Source organism: Aythya ferina, assembly GCF_964211825.1.
Source record: "Aythya ferina genome assembly, chromosome: 2".
NCBI lineage: Eukaryota > Metazoa > Chordata > Aves > Anseriformes > Anatidae > Aythya > Aythya ferina.
In genome coordinates, this window is record NC_140297.1 from 69,195,014 (window position 1) to 69,215,972 (window position 20,959).

Genomic DNA, 20,959 nt, shown 5'->3' on the forward strand with positions numbered 1-20,959 from the left:
CCACCTGAGCTACTCCTATTCACAAAGATGGATAACACCTCTTAAGACAGACTATTTAGCAGGAGACACGGTGCACTTCTGGAGGTGCAGGAGGCCTTCTAAAAAGATGAATCACGGGTTTTGTGCCACTCCTACTGTGCTCAGTGTCAGTCACATGCAGAAAAAGCGGAGAACTGTGACCTTCAGCGTTGTGTAGTTCCTCCTAAGACACAGGGTGAAAAGTCAGTCCAGGTGTGTTAAAACCCATCTGCCTGAGAACTGACAAGAGCAGAGAATGGTGTTGTCCCGTGTCTGGACAACTGCCTGAGGTCTTCTAGACACATAAAGTAAGTATCTGCCCATCGCTCTCGAACAAAGGAAGGGCAGATCAGTTGCTGTTTATGTAGTGCTATGGTTAGGATTGTGCAAAATAGAGAGCACATTTCAACATGACACCTCCACAAGCTTGCAGGAGCCCGCATGCAAGACAGAGATCAGGGGGATGATACAGGTGTGAAAAAACATCACAAAGAAATGTTGCTCATTTGGATCAAACTCATTCAAAGCAACAGCAACCAAATAAAGTTCACACAACCCCTATTAACTTCTACATACCTGCTGTCACTTGTTGTACTGCCAGTTGTGAGGAGCTGGTTTCAGGTGCTTATGCTGGCATTTTAGCAAAGCACTGATACCTTTATGGGCCGCAGCCAAAGAGGGTTCTTTCAACAGAAAATTAGTAGAGGGTCTGCTAATCTTGTTGTGTAAAATGAGCAGGCAAGCAGGTGCACCAGGATCTTCTCAGAGGTCCTTCTGCAGGACTCGCAAACACCCCTGCCGTTCCAGCCTGATGGCTTTCCTTCGTTTTCGTGCTTCACAGAAAGAGCAAAGCCCAGCACTTCTCTTAATGCCTTTGTGACAAAATGAGGGGTTAAGTGACTGGGCTGCAGTGCTTGCCATATAGCTCTGAAGCATGTTGCAGTTTGTCATAACTACAGTGCAGTCTTCCCACCTCCATGCATCAGGGAGCATTACAGAAACCACTGGCAATCAGCAGGTGCAGGACAGCACTAACAGAATTTAGACTCAATTGCTGCACCTCTGCAAAACTAGTATTGAAATTATTTATATATCAGTCTTGACTTTTGGTTGCTTCCCAGCACTCACCACTCCCATCCTCTGTGTCCCACTATTTGGAGTTTATTTCAAGCAGAGGAAAAAACACACTCATGTTTCTTATTTTGAGAGGCTTTTTTTTTTTTTTTTTTTCCCCATAATGCAGAAGCAAACGGAAGAGCAGCTTTCTGAAACAGCAGGTAATTCCTGGTATGAGATCAAACTCAGAAAATTAGCTATGCCCATGCGCTTATGTCCCCGCAGAGAAGTGACAACACTTTGCAAAACACAGCTGATGTCACTGAACCATGGCCCAAGTTTTGCCTGTGGGGTGACGCTGCTTTCACACTCCTCATGTCCAGGTCTCATCTTTGCACTTCATTGTACTCAGGAGGCACCTCTGATGTTTTTACTTCAGTAAAGGAAAGGGACATATTCTGTTTCTGGAAAAAAGAAAAAAAAAAAATATATATATATATATATATTAATCCTTGTGCTGTCATTTCAACAAACTGTTCGAGTTGCTGAGTCCTCTAGGCTCCAAAGTGCTGCTTCCCACAGCCTCCTGTTCTGCACAGCTGACTAAAGGCAGAAGCAATTCATCTGTCAGCAGTGCTTGACCTCATCACCACCCTGGCCATTGACAAACAGGAGAAAAAAAGTGTAACTGGGACAGCTTCCCCTTTTTGCTGACAGCCTGGTGAAGCTGAGCAAATCTGAACTTCTACACCATTTCTCTGCCTCTCCCTCCAAAGTATCTCTTGTAGTTACCATGTTGTCTCTTCTTCTTGGCCCTTGACCTCAAAAAGCATTTAAAGAATAGGAAGCTTTGAGCTTTAAAGCTTCAGGCGAGACCTCACTCTCAAAACTACCCATTGGCTCAGACACTAAATACACATATTTTTTTAATCGTGTCTTCTGTACACGGAAAATTATGGAAATTTATGGAAATTTATGTTATAAAGGACTACTAAGAAACGGCATGGAGAAACACTCTTTACTTAGGTAAATGATAGGACAAGGTGGAATAGTCTTAAACTAAAAGAGGATAGATTTAGATTAGACATTAGGAGGAAATTCTTCCCTGTAAGGTTAGCAAGGCACTGAAACACGTCGCTCAGAGAAGCTGTGGATCACAGAATCACAGAATCATCTAGGTTGGAAGAGATCTCCAAGACCACCTAGTCCAACCTCTGACCTAACACTAACAAATCCTCCACTAAACCATATCACTAAGCTCTACATCTAAACGTCTTTTAAAGACCTCCAGGGATGGTGACTCAACCACTTCCCCAGGCAGCCCATTCCAATGCCTCACAACCCTTTCAGTAAAGAAGTTCTTCCTAATATCCAACCTAAACCTCCCATGGTACAACTTTAGCCCATTTCCCCTCGTCCTGTCACCAGGCACATGGGAGAATAGACCAATCCCCACCTCACTAAAACCTCCTGTAAGGTACCTGTAGAGAGCGATAAGGTCACCCCTGAGCCTCTGCTTCACCAGGCTGAACAACCCCAGCTCCCTCAGATGCTCCTTGTAAGACTTGTTCTCCAGACCCCTCACCAGCTTCGCTGCCATTCTCTGGTGTCGTGGTTTAACCCGGCCAGCAGCTAAACACCACGCAGCCGTTCGCTCACCCTCCCCCTCCCTCTCTGGGACGGGGGAGAGAAATGGAAAGTGAAGCCTGTGAGTTGAGATAAAGACAGTTTAATAAGACAGGAAAATAATAATAACAATAATAATAATAATAATAATAATAATACAATGGTGATAATAGTACTACTACTAATAATATGTACAAACAAGTGATGCACAATGCAATTGCTCACCACCTGCTGACCGATGCCCAGCCTAACCCCGAGCAGTCCGGCCCCCTCCCCCGGCTAGCCACCCCTATATATTGTTTAGCATGACATCAGATGGTATGGAATACCCCTTTGGCTAGTTTGGGTCACCTGTCCTGGGTCTGTCCCCTCCCAGCTCTTACTGCACCCCCAGCCTGCCTGTTGGCAGGACAGAGCAAAAGGCTGAGATGTCCTTGGCTTGGTATAAGCACTGCTCTGCAACAATTAAAACATCGGGGTGTTATCAGCACTCTTCTCATCCCAAGCCAAAACACAGCATTCCACCAGCTACTAGGAAGAAAATTCTGTTCTAACTGAAACCAGGACATCTGGACATGGTCGAGCACCTCGATGCCCTTCTTGTAGTGAGGGGCCCAAACCTGAACACAGTACTCTTGGTGCAGCCTCACCAGAGCCGAGTACAGGGGGACAAGGGGACAATCACTTCCCTAGACCTGCTGGCCACACTGTTTCTTATACAAGCCAGGATGCTGTTGGCCTTCTTGGCCACCTGAGCACACTGCTGGCTCATATTCAGCCGACTATCAACCAATACTCCCAGGTCCTTCTCTGCCAGGCAGCTTTCCAACCACTCCTCTCCCAGCCTGTAGCTCTGCTTGGGGTTGTTGTGCCCCAGCACAGGACCCGTCACTTGGCCTTGTTGAACTTCATGCAGTTGGCCTCAGCCCATTGGTCCAGCCTATCCAGATCCTCCTGAGGAGCCTTCCTTCCCTCGTGCAGATCGACACACATGCTTAACTTGGGGTTGTCTGCAAACTTACTGAGGATGCACTCGATCGTGCAATGAGGAAGGCCAAGGCCTGGTTAGAATGAAATTTAGCAACAGACATCAAGGACAACAGGAAGGGCTTCTTCAAATACATCAGCAGCAAAAGGAAATCTTAAGAAAATATGGGTGCACTGCTAAATGAGGTGAGTGCCTTGGTTATAGCAGATACAGAGAAGGCAGAGTTACTGAATGCCTTCTTACGTTCATTCTTCACTGCTAAGGCTAGCCCTCATGCAGTACTGAGCCCAGAAACAAGAGAGAAAATGTGGAGAGAGGAAGACTTTCCCCTGGTTGAAGAGGACTGGGGTAGAGGTTATTTAGGGAAGCTAGACACCCACAGGTCTATGGGCCCAGATGGGATGCACCCAAGTGTGCTGAGGGAGCTGGTGAATGTGATTGCTGGGCCACTTTCCATCATCTATCAGCAGAACGGTCCTGGATGACTGGAGACTTGCTAATATGATGCCCATCTCTAAGAAGGGTCATAAGAAGGAACTGGGCAACTACAAGCCTAATCTCGGTGCCAGGAAAAGGGATGGAACAGGTCGTCTTGAATGCAATCACGCAATGTATACAGGAGCACTGGGGGATCAGGCCCAGCCAGCATGGGTTCATGAAAGGCAAGTTCTGCCTGACCAACCTCATCTCCTTTTATGACTGGGTGACCCGCCTGGTGGATGAGGGAAAGGCTGTTGATGTAGTCTACTTAGACTTCAACAAAGCCTTTGATACAGTCACAGTCTCTCACAGTGTTCTGGAGAAGCTGGAGACCCATGGCTTGGACAGGTACACTCTGCTGGCTTAAAAGCTGGCTGGACAGCTGGGCCCAGAGAGTGGTGGTGAATGGAGTGAAATCCACAGCGTCCTGGCTTGTATCAGGAATAGTGTAGCCAGCAGGACCAGAGAGGTGATCGTCCCCTTGTATTCTGCTCTGGTGAGGCCGCACCTCGAGCATTGTGTAAAGTTTTGGGCCCCTCACTACATGAAGGACATCGTGGCCCTGAAGCATGTCAAGTGAAGGACTAGGAATATGGTGAAGGGCCTGGAGCTCAAGTCATGTGAGGAGCAGCTGAGGGAACTGGGGTTGTTCAGTCTGGAGAAGTGGAAGCTCAGGGGAGACCTTGTTGCTCTCTACAACTACCTGAAAGGAAGGTGCAGGGAGCTGGTGGTCGGCCTCTTCTCACAGGTAACTAGTGATAGGACTAGAGGGAACGGCCTCAAATTGCACCGGGGGAGGTTCAGGTTGGTAATGAGGAGACATTTCTGCTCAGAAAGAGCAGTCAGGCATTGGGACGGGTTGCCCAGGGAGGTGGTGGGGTCACCGTCCCTGGGGGTGTTCAAGGAAAGGCTGGACCTGGTCATTAGGGACATGATTTAGTGGGTGATAGTGTCGGCAGGGCGATACTTGGGCCAGATGACCTCGGAGAACTCTCCCACCACTAACAACCCTTCCCCTCCATGCCCCTGCAGCCACGCAGGCGCGCTGCCCGCTCTCCCTCCTGTCCCCTCCCCGGAGCGGGCAGGTCCCGCCCAGCGCCGCGGCGTCGCCCCGGCGACGCGTTAGCGCGGCCCGGCGGCTGCTGGCTGCTGCGGCTCCCGGGCGCAGGTGGGTGGCACTGCCCCTGGCGCACTCGCCCCGCCGCCGCGGTGGGCCGCGTCCCGTGCGCTGCTTTTGTTGCGGGTTTGGCCTTTCTGAGTTTCTTCGTTAGTTTTTGTAGCCGGCTGTGCGCGCAGCTCAGAGGTGCTCGCTAACGCGTAATTCAGGTACAGCAGAAGCCCTGGAAACGCAGAGAGCGGTGCAACTTTCCAGGACTCGTTTTGGAGAATTAGGAAGCGGGTGTTCCTTATTAACAGCGCTGGGTAAGCGGGGGATGATTCCGCCCAGCGCGTACACCTGATCGAGACAACGAGGACGTATCTGTGGTACGGTGATAGACATACCCACGCGTTTTGCCGAGACAGGGCAGGATTTATGTTACTGGTTTCTGAGGCCAGCTATCGTAGCGTCCCTCCTCCTTTCGCCTGCGCACTGCCCTCTGGCGGTGGCACTTTGGGGCCTTTCCGATGAAGGTTTGTAGCCTCCTTCCCCTGGGACTTCGCTCCTTTCCCCGTTGCGCGTGCTCTGTGGTTGTTTAGCACTTCGGCAGCTTTGCTTTTTTCCAGCTCAGCCAACTCAGTTGTCTGAGTTCTACTTTGGGGCACCGTGTGCCTTCTTCAGGCTTGATTTTGTGGCTAGAGCTGAGCCTTGTTGCGTAAGGCTGATAACAACAGTTGAACAGTTTGAGCAATCCCTTCGGCTTGCTGTGTTAAATATTTTGCATTTTATACTTGTTGTTTCACCCTGATACTTTGCCATTATTAATTACCTTTGAAAATGGAATATCTACATTCATTTAAGGTTAGTGCTGTTGCATAAAGTAATAAAACACCAGAAATACAGGAAAAGTAAAAATGAGCTTAGAATATTGAGTAGTTCTACATTTACACAAATGACCAGATTCTGTGGCTCTGCTGCATCTGTCCTCTGTTTGTCCCCTGCTTTCATCCCTCTTTAATCCCATGTGAGGAGCTTATGGACAGTGTGTCAGTAAGGGTGTAAAACAATAGGATTTCTGTTGTCAGTTTGGTAGAAGAGACCATTATAACAATTTTACATTTTAGAGCTTCAGGCGAGTGAGGAAATGATACCACATAAGTGTTGAAATACCAAAGGACATGTCAGAGGCCTGCAGTACCAAGTAAAGATAGATTGGGTCTTCCCCGGGCTGGTACAAAAGAGAAGAGCCTGGAGTCAAGTGTGATACACTTGGCTGGCTTTTTTCCACTGCGTTTGGTTAGTTTTCAGTTGGTGATGTCTCACTGTGAGTTGCCTCCTTTCCATCTTTTTGTTGACTGAAAGTACTCGAGGAAACTTGTTCACAAGAGTCATTTGTGAGGTGGCCTGGTCTGCATCTGTGGTGTTGAGTGTGTGTGGCATGTATGACAGTACATACATTCATACAAGATACATAAGGAAAGGAATAAGGCAATAAAGTATTTGCCAGATCAGACAAAATGCATGCTTATTATGCCTGAGATGTGTTACATTACGTAGGAATTTTGGAGGGAAGAAGTGATTTATGTGCTGCTGTTCCCAGTGCACATGCTGAAACAATAGGAAGAATTGGCCGAACAGAGTAATTGTAAAAGCAAGTGATTAATTTATAAACCTAAATAGTTTTGGAACGCAGGCAGGATTTAGGCACCAAAATCAGAGGACTTAAAGGTCAAAACCTGAGGTGTGTATCTAGATCTGGGTCTTTGTTTTTTACAAATGCAGAGTTTTCTTTCTTAGTATTTAGTTCACTTTGTTAGAGAGCAGAAAGTTGGGCATGAAATGTAGATACATATGTGAGTTCTAATGTATACAGCTCCAGGCTAGGGCCATCTTTGACAGATACTGTGGAATTCCCCCTGAAAACCATGTCCTAAGGAGCCACAGTTAGGTTTGTTTTAACAGAGAAGTGCAGTTACATTTAACTCCTACATTTAACTTCACTACAATACATGGTTGCTTTAGAGGCTGATACTGTTTTAAAATGTGTATTAGAATATCTTAAGGAAGTTTGTGTGTGTGTGTGTATACAACCTTACAATCAGAAAATAGCAAGAGATGACGAGCTAGTATGTGTCAGCTTGATCATCTGCTTTTTACTGCAGCCAACAAATGGTCTCCTTGAAGAAATAGCACTCAAGGTATTAGAGTGCATGTAGGAACTTTGGGGAATAAGACAAAAAGCTGAATTGTGAGAAACACAGTAGGCAGAAAATATATGTCTGCATTTTAAGTTGGATTAATATGAAGACGTAATTTTAATTGTCTATGATTGTAAGTTTCTGTTTGTGTATGTGTGTTTTTTGTTTTTTGTTTGTTTGTGTTTTGTTGTTGTTGTTTTGTTTGTTTTTGTTTTACTTTGCTATAGAATATACTCTTAACCAGTGACCTCACTTTATGGTAGAAATGGCTTTTTTTCTGGGATGGATACAAATTTTTTTTATATTTCTTACTGCCAAACTGGTTGTTGTCTGGTGCAAAGATTATAAACTGAGGTTGTCCACAGGGCCATTCATTACTGGCATCACAACAGCTAGTGCAAGATTCCTTCCCAGTAACAGAAGCACCAGCAAGTAACGAGGTGCATGTTACGACTTCTCTGGTTAAGCAGCATTTCAGGTAACAACAGCTCAGAAACATCAGTGCACAGTCCACACAGATGCTTCTTTTATGCAGCAGACTTCTGCTCTAGCATGCTGTGTTCACACTCCTAAGGGACCAGTTTCATTGTTGCATTTTGCCAGACCTGTAAATCTCAAGCCTGAGATTTGTTACTGGCTGAATTTGAGCTCCTTAATCTGTTTGGACAGCCTTACCAGCCTGTAGCTAATTCTGGCATAAGCATAAGGACTACAAAGCTGCATGCTGAATTCTGCATCTCCTACAGAGGTAGGTTGTCAGTGAATGTCAGCTGATTCGAGTGTTTTTTCGAATTTTCAGACAGCAGAGGCAAAAGATAGAGCTAATGCTGGAATTTGTTTAGCAGCAGGTGGTTTGTTTGCATTTAAGCATTTGTGTTACAGAGAATGAAAGCTGCAGTGAGCAGTTGTTAGATTTTCCTAGGACTATGTAAATAAATTAATGATTGCTGGGCGTTTGTCTAAATGCCTCAGTATTGGCTTTAAGGATTATGTCTTGGAGGCAGCCAGAGCTGAGGTTAGAGTTAGGATTTGTGAATAGGACCCACGGGAACATTCCTAACTCTTAAACACTGGTGACATAGTATTGTGTATCACGAAAGCTAGAGTTATGATTCAAGTTTGGACTGGGGTTCAAATTAAGATTTACATAAATTTGAAGAATCAGCATTGTTTGATGTGCTTTCTTTTCCAAATGAAAATTCAGATCAAGTCTTACATACCAATGCATGTGAGCTCTATACTTACTTATGCAGGCCTTGTGAAATTGAAGAATAAATTTAGATCTTCAACCATTACTGTGCCGAACCCTAGCTGTGGGTCCAAGAATTCTGTGAATTTAAGAGTGAGATATTCGAGTAAATTTAGAAGAACTCAATTTACCTTGGCAACAAATGCTGTGTTTATCTTGCTTTCTCATGTCCTTTCCTCACTAACTTTAAGCGAGCCTGCTTGCACTTCCCATCCATAATGCGGCATTCAGACCAGCAAGCACCAGTCCTGGATTTACCGTAGCACCCTGTGCAAGATTTGGGTTCTGTTGCCTGTGTTCCCAAACGTCAGTCCTGCCGTTGCTGCAGATTAGGAACCTACCTCTGCTTGCAAATTAGGGAGATCCATCAGAGGACGCCAGCCTTAAACATGCTTCTGTGGTTCTAGGGGATTATGGCAGTAATCTCCACTCTTCACTGCTTACTCTAACCCTAATCCTAGACTAGGCACCTCCTGTGGCTTGAAGGATTGAAAAGAACTACTTATATTGAAGCGTTCTATTTAAGGAACGCATAAAGGTATGGAGTTATTATTCTTAGATACAAATTGTACAATGACTTTGCCTAAAATACTGTGAAATTATATATTTATCTATTCTCTCTCTCTTTTTTTTTTTTTTTTTTTTTTTTTTTTTGAAGTATCAGTTGAGAATGGCCATGCTCTTCTCTCTCTCAAACTTTATATCTGCATCTCAAAATTTGGAGGAGACTAGTGACTATCCTGCACAGTTATGAGAAGACATCCAGCAACCTAAAGCAGCCTGGAAGAGGAGTTCTCTAAGAAAACCAAAAAGCACAAAATCCTTTAAGACATCCTTTAAAACATTTAGAATTTTATAAGCTTTTGGCTACCCTGGTCTTCAAAAAATAATTAAAAAATATGAACCGTTACACAATCATGAAGCAACTAGGTGATGGCACCTATGGCAGTGTGTTGATGGGAAAGAGCAACGAGTCAGGAGAACTTGTGGCTATCAAACGGTATGTAACATCTAAATTCAGTAGATACTTGCACAAGCTGAACATTTTCACTCCTGCTGACTTTGCTGTCTGCTGTGTACAATAAAAAAGAACGTCTCTTTTTATGGAAATGAACATAAAATCTATTTTATTTATGTAATTCAGATGCCTAATTGAGAGTGGGTCAGGCTCCTAAGCTGGTGTGTCAACAGTGAGACACATCAGTTTGTATAACTTGGCATATTGGCATATGAAATTACATGCTGCCTTTATTCAGTTAGTATGTGCTTCCTTGTAAAGTGTTGCTAGGTTTTTGTTTTGTTTTTACACCAAGGGAAAAAACAAACAATGTGCAGGGGGTTGTTTAGGGAGTTCTTATATTTATATGAATTGTAAAAATTGGCAACAACCTTCTTAATGGGTAGATGTGAAATACCTCTCCACTCCCCAAATCTTTTTACATACTACATAAGTGTCAGATACTACTACAGCGATAAATAGCAGGTAATAGTCTGGTCAGATAAATATAAGGTATCTCCTTGGAGCTAACAAAGTTGTGTTATGCGTATCCATCAGCATTGCTATACTTCTTTAAAAAGATTATCGCAAAACAACAAAAATCACATTAGAGGAGTGAGAATGCTCCCTACAGAATTACAAGCAAGATCCAAGACATACGTACTAAAAACTGTAGATTGCTGAGATTTTTTTTCCTCCTTTTATGGATTTATCTTATGTCCTTTTATGGAGATATCTTTCTGAAAAGATAATTTTAAAGAGTTATCTGCAAAGTAAAAGCTGCAGAAGGGTAATTGGAATGTAATTGATTCTTTTTTGTTGTTTGTTTTGAGAATTTCTGAGAGTGTTAGCTTTCTCCATATTCTGCTAGTACTGTTGCCTGTTTGTAATATGAATCTATACCCAAAGGAAAATCTCTGATTTGATTATTTTTGTGATTTTATTATTATTATTATTGTTGTTGTTGTTGTTGTTGTTATTGTTGTTATTATTGTTTAGAAACAAAACCAACCATTTTCACTATTTCGAGACTTGGAATTTTTTTGTGTGACTGTCAAGTTTGGGATTTGGGGAAGGAACAGTTTTGGTTGAAAATTCATTTATTTTAAATGAAATCTTAGTTTTATATAGTTTCACTCTAGGAGCTGGAACTTTACAAAAACACAATAAACAATATGACATTAACAACTCAGTGCCAAAATCTGAGCAACACTTAATTATCCTTATTTGTATCTAAGACTTCTGAATAAATGTATTATACAACTATATGTAGTGGTTAGTTTAGAGATTATTGTATTTATGTATGGGTATTGCTTGGAAAAAATGAAACAATTTCTATTCACTATTTAGTATTTTTGAACAGGCTTGTAAAAAAGACTGATCAAGTCAGATGGCTAATTATAATTTTAGGCAGTTAAGATACTTCACAGATTTCAAAAGTATCATTTACTTATTTTCCTAGAATGTGCAAGGTAGGCACGAGGAAGTGATTTTTCTTGTTTTAAAATCCATGCTTTATGTGCTGTGTCTCTGTTGCTTTCCTCTTTATTAAGGGCACAATTCAAATGATACAACAGGAATCTGTGTCCCTGATGCTTTTAGAAATACCTTTGTAGTATCGTGGTCTCTGGTTATCTACTCTGCTAGACATGTTTGCAGTGATTAATCATCAAGCACGTTAATTTCTAGTACATGTAAGACTTGAGTTTACTTTGATGTTGCTGAAGAGTAGTATAAAATGTTTTAAATTTGGTTCAAAATACAGCTAGTGCTATATTCAGGAAAAAAAGAAAAAAACAACATCCTGGTTTGCTCTAAAAGTATTCTGTGCTACTCACTGAAGATACTTTTTCTCTGACCTTATTTCAGAATGAAAAGAAAGTTCTACTCATGGGATGAATGCATGAATTTGAGAGAAGTCAAGGTAAAATGGCAGACATACCACATTTAAAAATGTTTGGTTAGGTTTTCCTGAAAGAGAAGGGCATCTACCATGTCCTAATAAGGCCAAACTTAGTGAACTCTTTAAATGGGGTGACAGGTTCCACAAAGCCACGAACTGATGGCACTCCGAGAGCTGCTTCTGCTTTGCAGAATATCCTGCCATTCTCAAGCTGTAGCCATGTCTTGTAGCCAAGCCTCTTGTCTTTGAGAAAAGATGATGGATTTGATTTGCTTTTGTGGGTGTGTTTTAGCAGTCTGCTCTTGCACTTTATTGATGGATTTCCAGTCCATCCAGTATATCTAGTCCTCATATCTTTTCTTTGGGGCATCTGTAGAAAGCACCAGGAGTTTTGGCTAGCCAAGTGATAGAATAAAGCCTGGCACATGAAAACCTGGGCTAAAATTTCAAGTCACCCCATGTTTCAAGCATCTAATTTTTTGTAAATATGAAACTCCCTAACAGAGGAATTAGGTATCTATAAATTAGGTTTCACTAGATTTATAATTTAGGTACTGGAAATTGCATATATCTCCAAAAAGAAAACCTATAAGGGAGTATACTTGTTCATGAAATTTTCATTAAAAAATGCTGGGTTGTCTTACTGAGTTCTGTAAGCAAAAGCTGTTACATGTTCAGAACTATCTTTCAGCGTAGGCATTTAGGTTTTTTTATTCTTCATCTCAGTTATGATATCCCTAGAAATGGAAGTTTTAAACTGCTACTAATATGCTGTTTTTGTTTTGAAATTACTGTAAAATGCTGTTTCCTTGTTCTTAGACACAAAGAGAGTTTACAAGATAAATACAGGCTTCCAGACAGACTTGTTTTGTAAATTCCTTCCAATAAACTTTTACATATTACAGGCTTAGCTCAGATAAGGAATCAAAGCCACTGTCAAGTTATCTGAAACCGTTTTGGCTCTTTTACAGTCTCTGAAGAAGCTAAATCATGCCAATGTAATAAAACTGAAAGAAGTCATACGAGAAAATGACCACCTTTACTTTGTGTTTGAATACATGAAGGAAAATCTTTATCAGTTAATGAAGGACAGGTATGTGCCTTTTAGGGAACAACTACTTTGCTATCATGCTTTCTGTAATGATTTTTATGCTATCGTGTAGAACGTGCTGCAATTCCCTCTTGCAGCCCCACTGATGTGAATAGGAGCTGCTGCACCTACTTGTGCAAGGGTAGAATTCTGCATTGCTCAGCATTGCACATTTCAATGCCTCTGGGAGAAAGTCTTTGCTCAGTTGTTAATGAGATAACTTGCATGTCTTCAGTATGTATTGAGCCAATGGAGAAATTCAAAATCCTTTCTTTTTTCTTAGTTAGCCTTCTTTAATGTATGAAGGATTGTACAAACATCATTAATTCTGCATTAATTACAGATTTGGCTTGGGGTGGTGGGGGTAGTCATCTGTGCATACACACATGCATGTTTATGAGAAAACCTTGATATGGATTGTGTGATGTTACAATCTTGGACAAACAGTATGTAGCACTATTTGTCATCACTTTCAAGGTGAACTTTAGAGTAGGACCTGCCATTTCAGTAACCGTTTTCTTTGCTGAATTCTTCCAAGTTTAATGTTTCCTTCATGCACATTTATCTCCTTATGCACAAAGCCCTTAGTTAGCTGTTAGCAAAGTTAGCACGCTGTTACCCTACAGCTGAGAAGCACTGTCCTTGGTCAGGGTTCCCTTAACGGTGCCACTGGGTAGCACACCTACTACATTGCTACATAGGGCAGTCTCTTGTTCATTCCTATACTGTGTGTGCCACATCATCTATATGGTCAGTCATGCTACAGGCCAGCCAGATTCATCTACAGGTCTGTTTTCATCTGTTCAGGACATATTGTGCAAAATGAGGAAGCATGTATATTTTGTCTTACAAAAAATACAGTGTTGTTTGTTTTTTTAATTATACAAAGTTTTTAATCTTTCTTCACAGAAACAAGTTGTTCCCTGAGTCAGTCATCAGAAACATGATGTATCAGATATTACAAGGGCTAGCTTTTATCCACAAACACGGTAGGTTTGATACTGGAGTTTAAGTATATAGTACTCTTCTAAGAAAAGAAGATAGTGCACAGTAATAGCATAAATAAAAAATATATAGCAAAGGCTATCAATTATCTCTAATAAAATTATTCCTATATGCTTCAAGTATGGTGCATTTTTAAAACAATATCTGAAGTTACGTTTTATTTTTCTATAAGCAGATGTTCTTCCTTTTTGAAAGCACTAGGTATTGTTCATACACTGTTTAGTATCAGTAGATGCCAGATGAATAAATAAGCTAAAGAAGCCTGTATGCTGTGCGTTTCTGTTTCCTCGGAGAGATCTATCCAAGAAACAATAATACCTTATAGATGGCAGTTTCTCTCATCTTCAGGCATCATAACTAATATGGTGCCCTAAGCCATAATAAATAAATAAATAACTTGCTCACTATAGAAATCCAGTCTCCTCATCAAATACAATTTGGATGTAAATATTTTGAGCTGAGACTCTTCTAGCAATTACAAGCACATTCTAAAAATGAGGTGCTGTGTGCTAGCAACAAAAACAAAAAGCTTCACAACACTTACAGATTATCATGTTTAATGTGTCTGCAACCTGCATTCTGAACTACTGGCATTAAGCTCCTTTGCATTTCAAAGGATAGTATCTTTTGCTTAACTTGCTTAACTCTCTTTAGTACTTGTCCATCACATCATATTCCTATCCCTAAAACTTTCCAAAGAGAGTAAAAAGCTCATTTAGAGTGAATTAAGCAGCAATGTTCCCAGTGATCTATGATTAGCTTTCATGTACCCTGATAAGGCCTGTTGATGGGTTGGAGAATTTTTAATTTTTTTTTAATTTACTCCATTTAGTATTATAAAATACACAAAAGTTGCTGGTTTTGTATCTTTCTGATCAAGGTCATGTATTGTTTTCTGATTTTTAGCATCCTCTTTCCCTTCCTCCTTTCTACATGTAATAAATGAGAACATTAAAATATATTAAAAACTGACACTTCTAAGTTACAGTATTAATATTTTGTTTTGAACATAAATATTTGGGAATAACAGGTATGATAAATATGAACATTTACATTTCACTGTAATAATTTCAGCCAATTATTTACAGTGGTTGCCAGTTTCTGCAGGCAGAAATTGAATGCTTTACTGTAGTAAGTGAATTTCAATCAAATTGATTTATAACATATTGTGAGCTTCAGTTAACCAGCAGAACTGATTTGCTCAGCTGCTTAGCTCCTCTGCAGGTATATAGCTGCTTAAACCACCACTAACCATTAAAGAAACTTTATGTGCCTGCTTTACTAATATTAACATTTCTGAGCAGAATTTGGATACATTTTAAATATCTATGCCTGCAAATTGTTGTCACAATGATAAATAAAATAATGAAAAATTGTTTAATTAATTCCATAAATGAAGCAAGTATCAGATGGTCAATTTGACAAAACAGTTCTGTTCTTGTTTTTCAAAAGATTTAATTCTAAATTGGTTGTTATTTGATACTGCTGCAATAGCCAATTCATATTCTACAGCATGTTAATGAATGTTTACATTTGTTAATTTAAGAATCCTTCATGTAATAATCACTGGAGGGAAAATATGTGTGTTGGGGGTGGGGTTGCTGTTAATTTATTTTTAATTTTTAAAGGGATTTTTTTTTCCAAAATAATCTTAAAGTAAAATTTGGATGTCTGTTTAAGAAATGGCTCTTGCTGTTTAAGAAATGATGACACAATTCTTCACCATTTTTTTTCTGTCTGTTTTTGTATAGGATTTTTTCATAGAGACATGAAGCCTGAAAACCTCCTTTGTATTGGTCCAGAACTTGTAAAAATAGCTGATTTTGGTTTGGCTAGAGAGCTAAGATCTCAGCCACCATATACAGATTATGTTTCTACCAGGTGGTAAGTATATCATGAAGTTAATCATTGTCTTAATTACCTTTCTCTGCTTACCATTTTAATTTATCTATTGCTTCTTTCCATCCTCATAGGTACCGTGCTCCTGAAGTTTTGCTGAGATCATCTGTTTATAGCTCACCTATTGATATGTGGGCAGTAGGCAGCATCATGGCTGAACTATACACACTAAGACCTCTTTTCCCAGGCACAAGTGAAGTAGATGAAATCTTCAAAATTTGCCAAGTATTAGGGACTCCAAAGAAGGTAAGACTTTTAGAAGAACTCATGCAATAGTATTAAAAAAAAAAAAAAAAAACACAAAAGTGAAATAAAATTATTATAAAACGTTATGTTACCTCACGTCCAGAACATACATATCAGTAGCTGTTTTAGTAAATTTCCCATGGAGTTAAGACTTTCTCAACTGTATGTCTTTCTAGACATCCATTAAGACATAGAATGCTGGACTTTTGTTGCATATTAGCATCTGTTTTATATCCTACTATTATGTGTAATCCTGCTCTACTCTATGATGAAAGCTAAATAAAATTGTTTTGTTTGGTTATTTAAAGCCATGCATGTCAAGAGAATTTAAAAATATATATATTAATTCAGTCTCTTAAGGCTTCATTTAGTTTTGCTTCAGCTGATTTGTTTTCCTTTCCTGAAACCTTAATTGTTATAGGCTGGTGCCCAGATTTTGGAGCTTGTGGAATTTATCCTGAATAAGATGAATTATGCTTTTTGTGTTTTTGAAGCATAAAAGAAACACGATCTCAAACACAAACCTGTCATATAGTATTCTTAGCAATAAGAAGTTATGGAGGGAAATGTTTTTCAATTATTTTCTGAGAGGGCTAAACAGTTTAAAATCTACAATTAGGTAATGCATGTACAAATTTATGCAATTATACTTACTTCAGTTAAAAAGTTTTTATGAAGTGGATATGTGAATGTAAAAGAACATGTCTTAAATAACCAATACTTCCGACAAGTAAGCATCAAGGTGTGTTGTTGTTCTCTATAATGACTAATATGCTTGATCCTTTGAATTACAAGTGTTATGAGTTCTTAATTTAATTGAATTAAGATGTTAGAGACATACAGAAACACAGATTAAAATGCTTCATGAAAAGGAGAGTTTGAAAGAGAAGGTAACGGATGTTTAAAAGAAAATGAATTCCTAGGAAGTGGCTCAAAACAAGTGCAAAACTAGAACATGAGAAAAACAGCACCACAGCATGGAAAAAAAGTCAAGCAAGGACTAGAAAGGAAGCCTTGAAACTAAGGTGTCTGATGAAGCTGTGAAGAGATGTCAGAATTGAATGGAGTAAAAGAGGGGAAAGAAGTTTTCCGTTAGAATATTGAGTAAGCTGGAAAAAAAAAAAAAAGAAGACAAAATAATAGAGATATATTTTGGGGAAGCAAATTGTGATAGCTAATGTAAGAGATGACAGAAGTATATCAGCACTTTGCCCATGGGAGTAAGCAGATCTTTGTGAAATAACTGACTGAACAGTCTCTAGAACTGGAGAATCATTGGTGTTTTACCAATAAAATATAAAGCATAACATTTCCTCTCCTCTACAAGGACTATCAGTGGAGAAGTGAGGAACAACAACAACAAAAAAAATAGAGTAGGTGTAGCTAGGGACATACAGAGCTTGAAGTGGTGGGAAAACATCAAAGAGAACATACTGAGAGACAGGTGCGAGTTCATGACAGAGCAGAGTGTGAAAGACCAAAGGTGGAGAGTTATATACAACATTTTGCGGAAGTTAAAATTGAGTCTAGAGGATTAAGTGCAAATTGTTAGGTGTAAAACAGTGCTCACTATGACAATTGTGCATCAGAAATAATGTGTGATAGGTAGGAGTACTTTAAGACTTGAGTTTTCAATCCAAGATACTAACTTAATTTTCTTAAGCATCTCACAAGTCTAGGATAGTAAGAATAAAGTTTTGATGTGTAGCCAGTGTAACTGCGCAAGAGAACAACACGCTAGCTTCTGGAACGTTTTCAGTGTTTTCAGCACAAACAAGTTCTTGGCATGCACAGGAGGTTTCCACGATGTGCAGCAGAGCAGCGTTGGGGTCACTGGTGTGGTTCTGTAACTTTACCAGTAGCTGAACAGAAGCATATCATGGCTGGTTGCTTGGGGAAGCAGGGAGCATTACCAGCTGAGTATTTCAGAGGAAACTGTAGCCTCTTTTAAAGACCCTAAGGGTTAGAGATGCTGTAAATCAGCCCTCTAGAATCAGGAGGCTGTAATTTAAAGCTTTGTGCCCCTCTCATCTGTTGGGCAGACTTGGGAATTTTATCTTCTTATGACAACGTTACGGTATTCTTCAGGGACATCACTGTGTAAGACGAGCATTTAAATATTATGAATTATCACAAGAAACAATGTTTTGTTAATGCTGAAGTGTTTTTCCGCATTCTGAAAAACACAAGGAGTTACTTTTATAGTATGTTTTTATAGATAAAGTTTCATAAACAGTTGTGTTTTTTTTCCAGGTATACGTTTTAATTTCTTCCATTAACCTGCAATAAGGAATTACAGGAATTATGCCCAGAAATGGTCTAATTTCAAATTGCCTTCCTTTTATTGGTTTAAATCCATAATACAATGCTTATGACTTCTGTTGGTTGGTTGGTTTGCTTGTTTTAATACTGACAGGTAACTACTTTGCTCTGTTCTATAACCCTTGGATAACATTACTACAGATACAGTTCTGTTACCTAATTCACGTATTGGTTGTGATGGTGCTCTAAGAATATCCTCTTCTAATGCAAATGTAATGACAACCTGAAAAGAAGATGAATGAAATGCATTTTCATAAGTTGAAGGTGGCAATGGCACTTTAATTCCAAATTCATTTTTTTTGAGAAATTGAAATGTTTTCTTCATTTTTCCATTGTACCATTTTCACTCTTGGTACTTCACCAGTTCAACATTTAGCCCTTGCTACTCAGTTGTAAATTGTTCCTTTTTCAGTGGGATGTCACCAGCTACAATAAAGCAGAGGTGCAGAGGAGGAGGAAATAGTTTACCTTTGTTCATTTAAATCAGCAGATAATTTTGTGACGGAATAGAATGTCACTTGAAGTCTTGAGACTTATTTTAACCAGATTTGGCTTATAATTACATTTGAGTTCTTTGATTACTGTAGACTGATAAAAGAACTAAAAAAATGTTGTTGGTCTGTGCTACAAGATTAGCAATAGCTAACAAGGTATCTTAAGACCAAACTGTCAAATCAATCTAATTTACGGTTTTAGCAGTGTAGCAAGCTTTGTGGATAGAAGAGAAGCAATAATATCATACATTGTCATCAGTAAGGCTTTTGATGCTGTTCCTTATAACATTATTAGCGGCATATTTAGACAAACAGCTATACCTATATACTGTATAGTATATGCCTATATTCTGTATATACTATATATTACATATATACCTATATACTGTAGGTATATTTGTAGGCATATACTGTAGATATATATGTACCTATATACCTGAATACCTATTTGGAAGACCTTACTCAGAGAGTAACTTTTAATGGTTCACACTCAAAATGATAGGTAGATTAAATAGGACTCTGAGTGGTTCTGCGTATAATTAAAAAAAAAATCTACTAAGTGCCTTCTGATAGAATAGGTTTTCCTTATTAAGCTGGCAGGTAGCAGGCTAGGAAGTCTGTTAGATTAGAATTCAGAATTCCTTATAAAATTAGAGATGCAGCTTAGAAAATATTCTTTAACTATGTTTAGAGTGGTATACTTGGTCAAGCATAATCACAGCTGCATAAATATCTGTGGATAACTATCCAGCTAACAATTCTGCAGAAGAGGATGTAGGAGATGTATACTGCATTATACATCAACAGCTTTTTGTTGCAGCAAAGACAAATACCATACCATGTACAAAGAAAGGAGTACAGTCCATGGATATATGAACTATTCTTTTCATTTCACTTGCAGTGTGGTGCCCAGTTGTAAGTTTTGCCTTTCAAGGAAGAAAATCAGAGTCCGGATAAGAGGAAAAACTTCAGAAGTCAAGACCAGAAGTTCAATTGTTTGGGCTTCTTCAGCCTACACAAAGGAAGACTGGAAAAAAAGGACAAGAAATACAGCTCCTGATATATAAAAAGGCTGTTCTAGATAGACAAACAGGATTCTTTCTTGGTATCTCTGAATACCAAGAGCATGTTCAGTTATGGTCTTGTATTGCTTCCAGAGAAACGTACATTCTTCTAATCATGAGGAGATCCAACTACGAGAGACACTGTCTAGAACAGCTGTTTTTTTACCAGGAACTGGAAGCTTTTTTTGAGGCTAAACTGCCAGAAAGGGACAAGGGCATGATGATTTGATGATCTCTTTTGAGATCTTTGATGATCTCTTGAGATCTTTGATAATCCTACAATTCTGTATTCAAATAATGCAATTTTCATGCAACTAAGGACTTCAGGTTTTAATTTTTGAAAGCACAACACTTAAAAAGAAAACTTTTTTTTTTAATCTAGTGGTCATGATTTTTCCTTTTGCAATACTGTCTAGCTGTAATTTAATCAACTGTTTTAATGGTGGAAGCAGGTACGTTGCATAGGCTGCATTGTGGCTGCACAGCCATGGTCTGCTGGTGCAAGGGTTTCACCTCTAGTATGAAGAGAAATGCATTGAAATCAGCTGTTAGAGCTTATTTCTGTAATAGTTGGGATGTGCATTACTGCTCCTGTTAGTGCTGCAATCTCTTCTCCTTCCAAGAGAGTATGTCCAAGTGAGACCATACTGCAGAAAAGTTGATTTGATCGAACACCTCAAGTATGCATAGTCTTCATCCTTTTATTTATTTATTTATACTGTTTTTCTTTCCTTTTAAACAGAGTGACTGGCCAGAAGGATACCACCTTGCTTCTACTATGAATTTCCGTTTCCCACAGTGTGTCCCTATAAGCCTAAAAACTCTTATCCCAAATGCAAGCAATGAAGCCATACAGCTTATGACTGATATGCTGAACTGGAATCCAAAGAAGAGACCTACAGCAAGTCAGGTCTGAGCTTCCTGAATTGTAATTATAAGTCAATTCCCCCACTTGATTTTCATCACTTGTCTGTATGGAGGGGAATAGTAAAAGTAAAGCTTTGATTTTGTAAGGCTGCAGATGGAATGCAATATGGAAGAGCTAGGGATTGCTTTTCACTAGGAGATGGGACATAAACTGTATGAAGTGATAAAGAAAGAACTTTGAAAAGAACATACCAGTAGGTCACAGAGGTCACAGGTTTTCTTTAAGTTAACTAAAAAAAAAAAAAGTATACAATTTTCAAAGATGTGTACATTCTACTGATTTTTGAGTATTTATACC

General features: G+C 39.6%; 2 protein-coding genes across 25 annotated transcripts in view; one reads left to right on the forward strand and one right to left on the reverse strand.

The window, feature by feature from the left end:
- Positions 1-1,225: 1,225 nt before the first annotated feature.
- GCNT2 (glucosaminyl (N-acetyl) transferase 2 (I blood group)) overlaps positions 1,226-20,959 on the reverse strand; it is a 61,592-nt gene continuing 41,858 nt past the window's right edge. For 2 of the 6 annotated variants that reach the window (XM_084509419.1, XM_084509418.1), the window contains 2 exons: positions 20,854-20,891; positions 15,943-18,399 (listed from right to left, as the gene is read on the reverse strand). In XM_084509419.1, coding sequence (XP_084365545.1) covers positions 18,196-18,399; positions 20,854-20,891 — 242 coding nt within the window. In that variant the 3' untranslated portion in view covers positions 15,943-18,195. Of the gene's footprint in view, positions 1,539-15,791; positions 15,873-15,942; positions 18,400-18,434; positions 19,698-20,853; positions 20,892-20,959 lie in introns of those variants that run through there. The other 4 variants (XM_084509422.1, XR_014689568.1, XM_084509423.1 and 1 more) reach the window with 4 other exon arrangements.
- MAK (male germ cell associated kinase) overlaps positions 5,252-20,959 on the forward strand; it is a 33,184-nt gene continuing 17,476 nt past the window's right edge. For 12 of the 19 annotated variants that reach the window (XR_014689563.1, XR_014689564.1, XR_014689565.1 and 9 more), the window contains exons 1-8: positions 5,343-5,653; positions 9,373-9,714; positions 11,581-11,635; positions 12,586-12,707; positions 13,614-13,693; positions 15,461-15,593; positions 15,683-15,854; positions 20,477-20,644. Coding sequence is in view for 16 of the 19 variants with exons in the window: in XM_084509402.1 (XP_084365528.1) it covers positions 9,614-9,714; positions 11,581-11,635; positions 12,586-12,707; positions 13,614-13,693; positions 15,461-15,593; positions 15,683-15,854; positions 20,477-20,644 (831 nt within the window). In the remaining 3 variants the exon portion in view is untranslated. The other 7 variants (XM_084509411.1, XM_084509404.1, XM_084509414.1 and 4 more) reach the window with 6 other exon arrangements.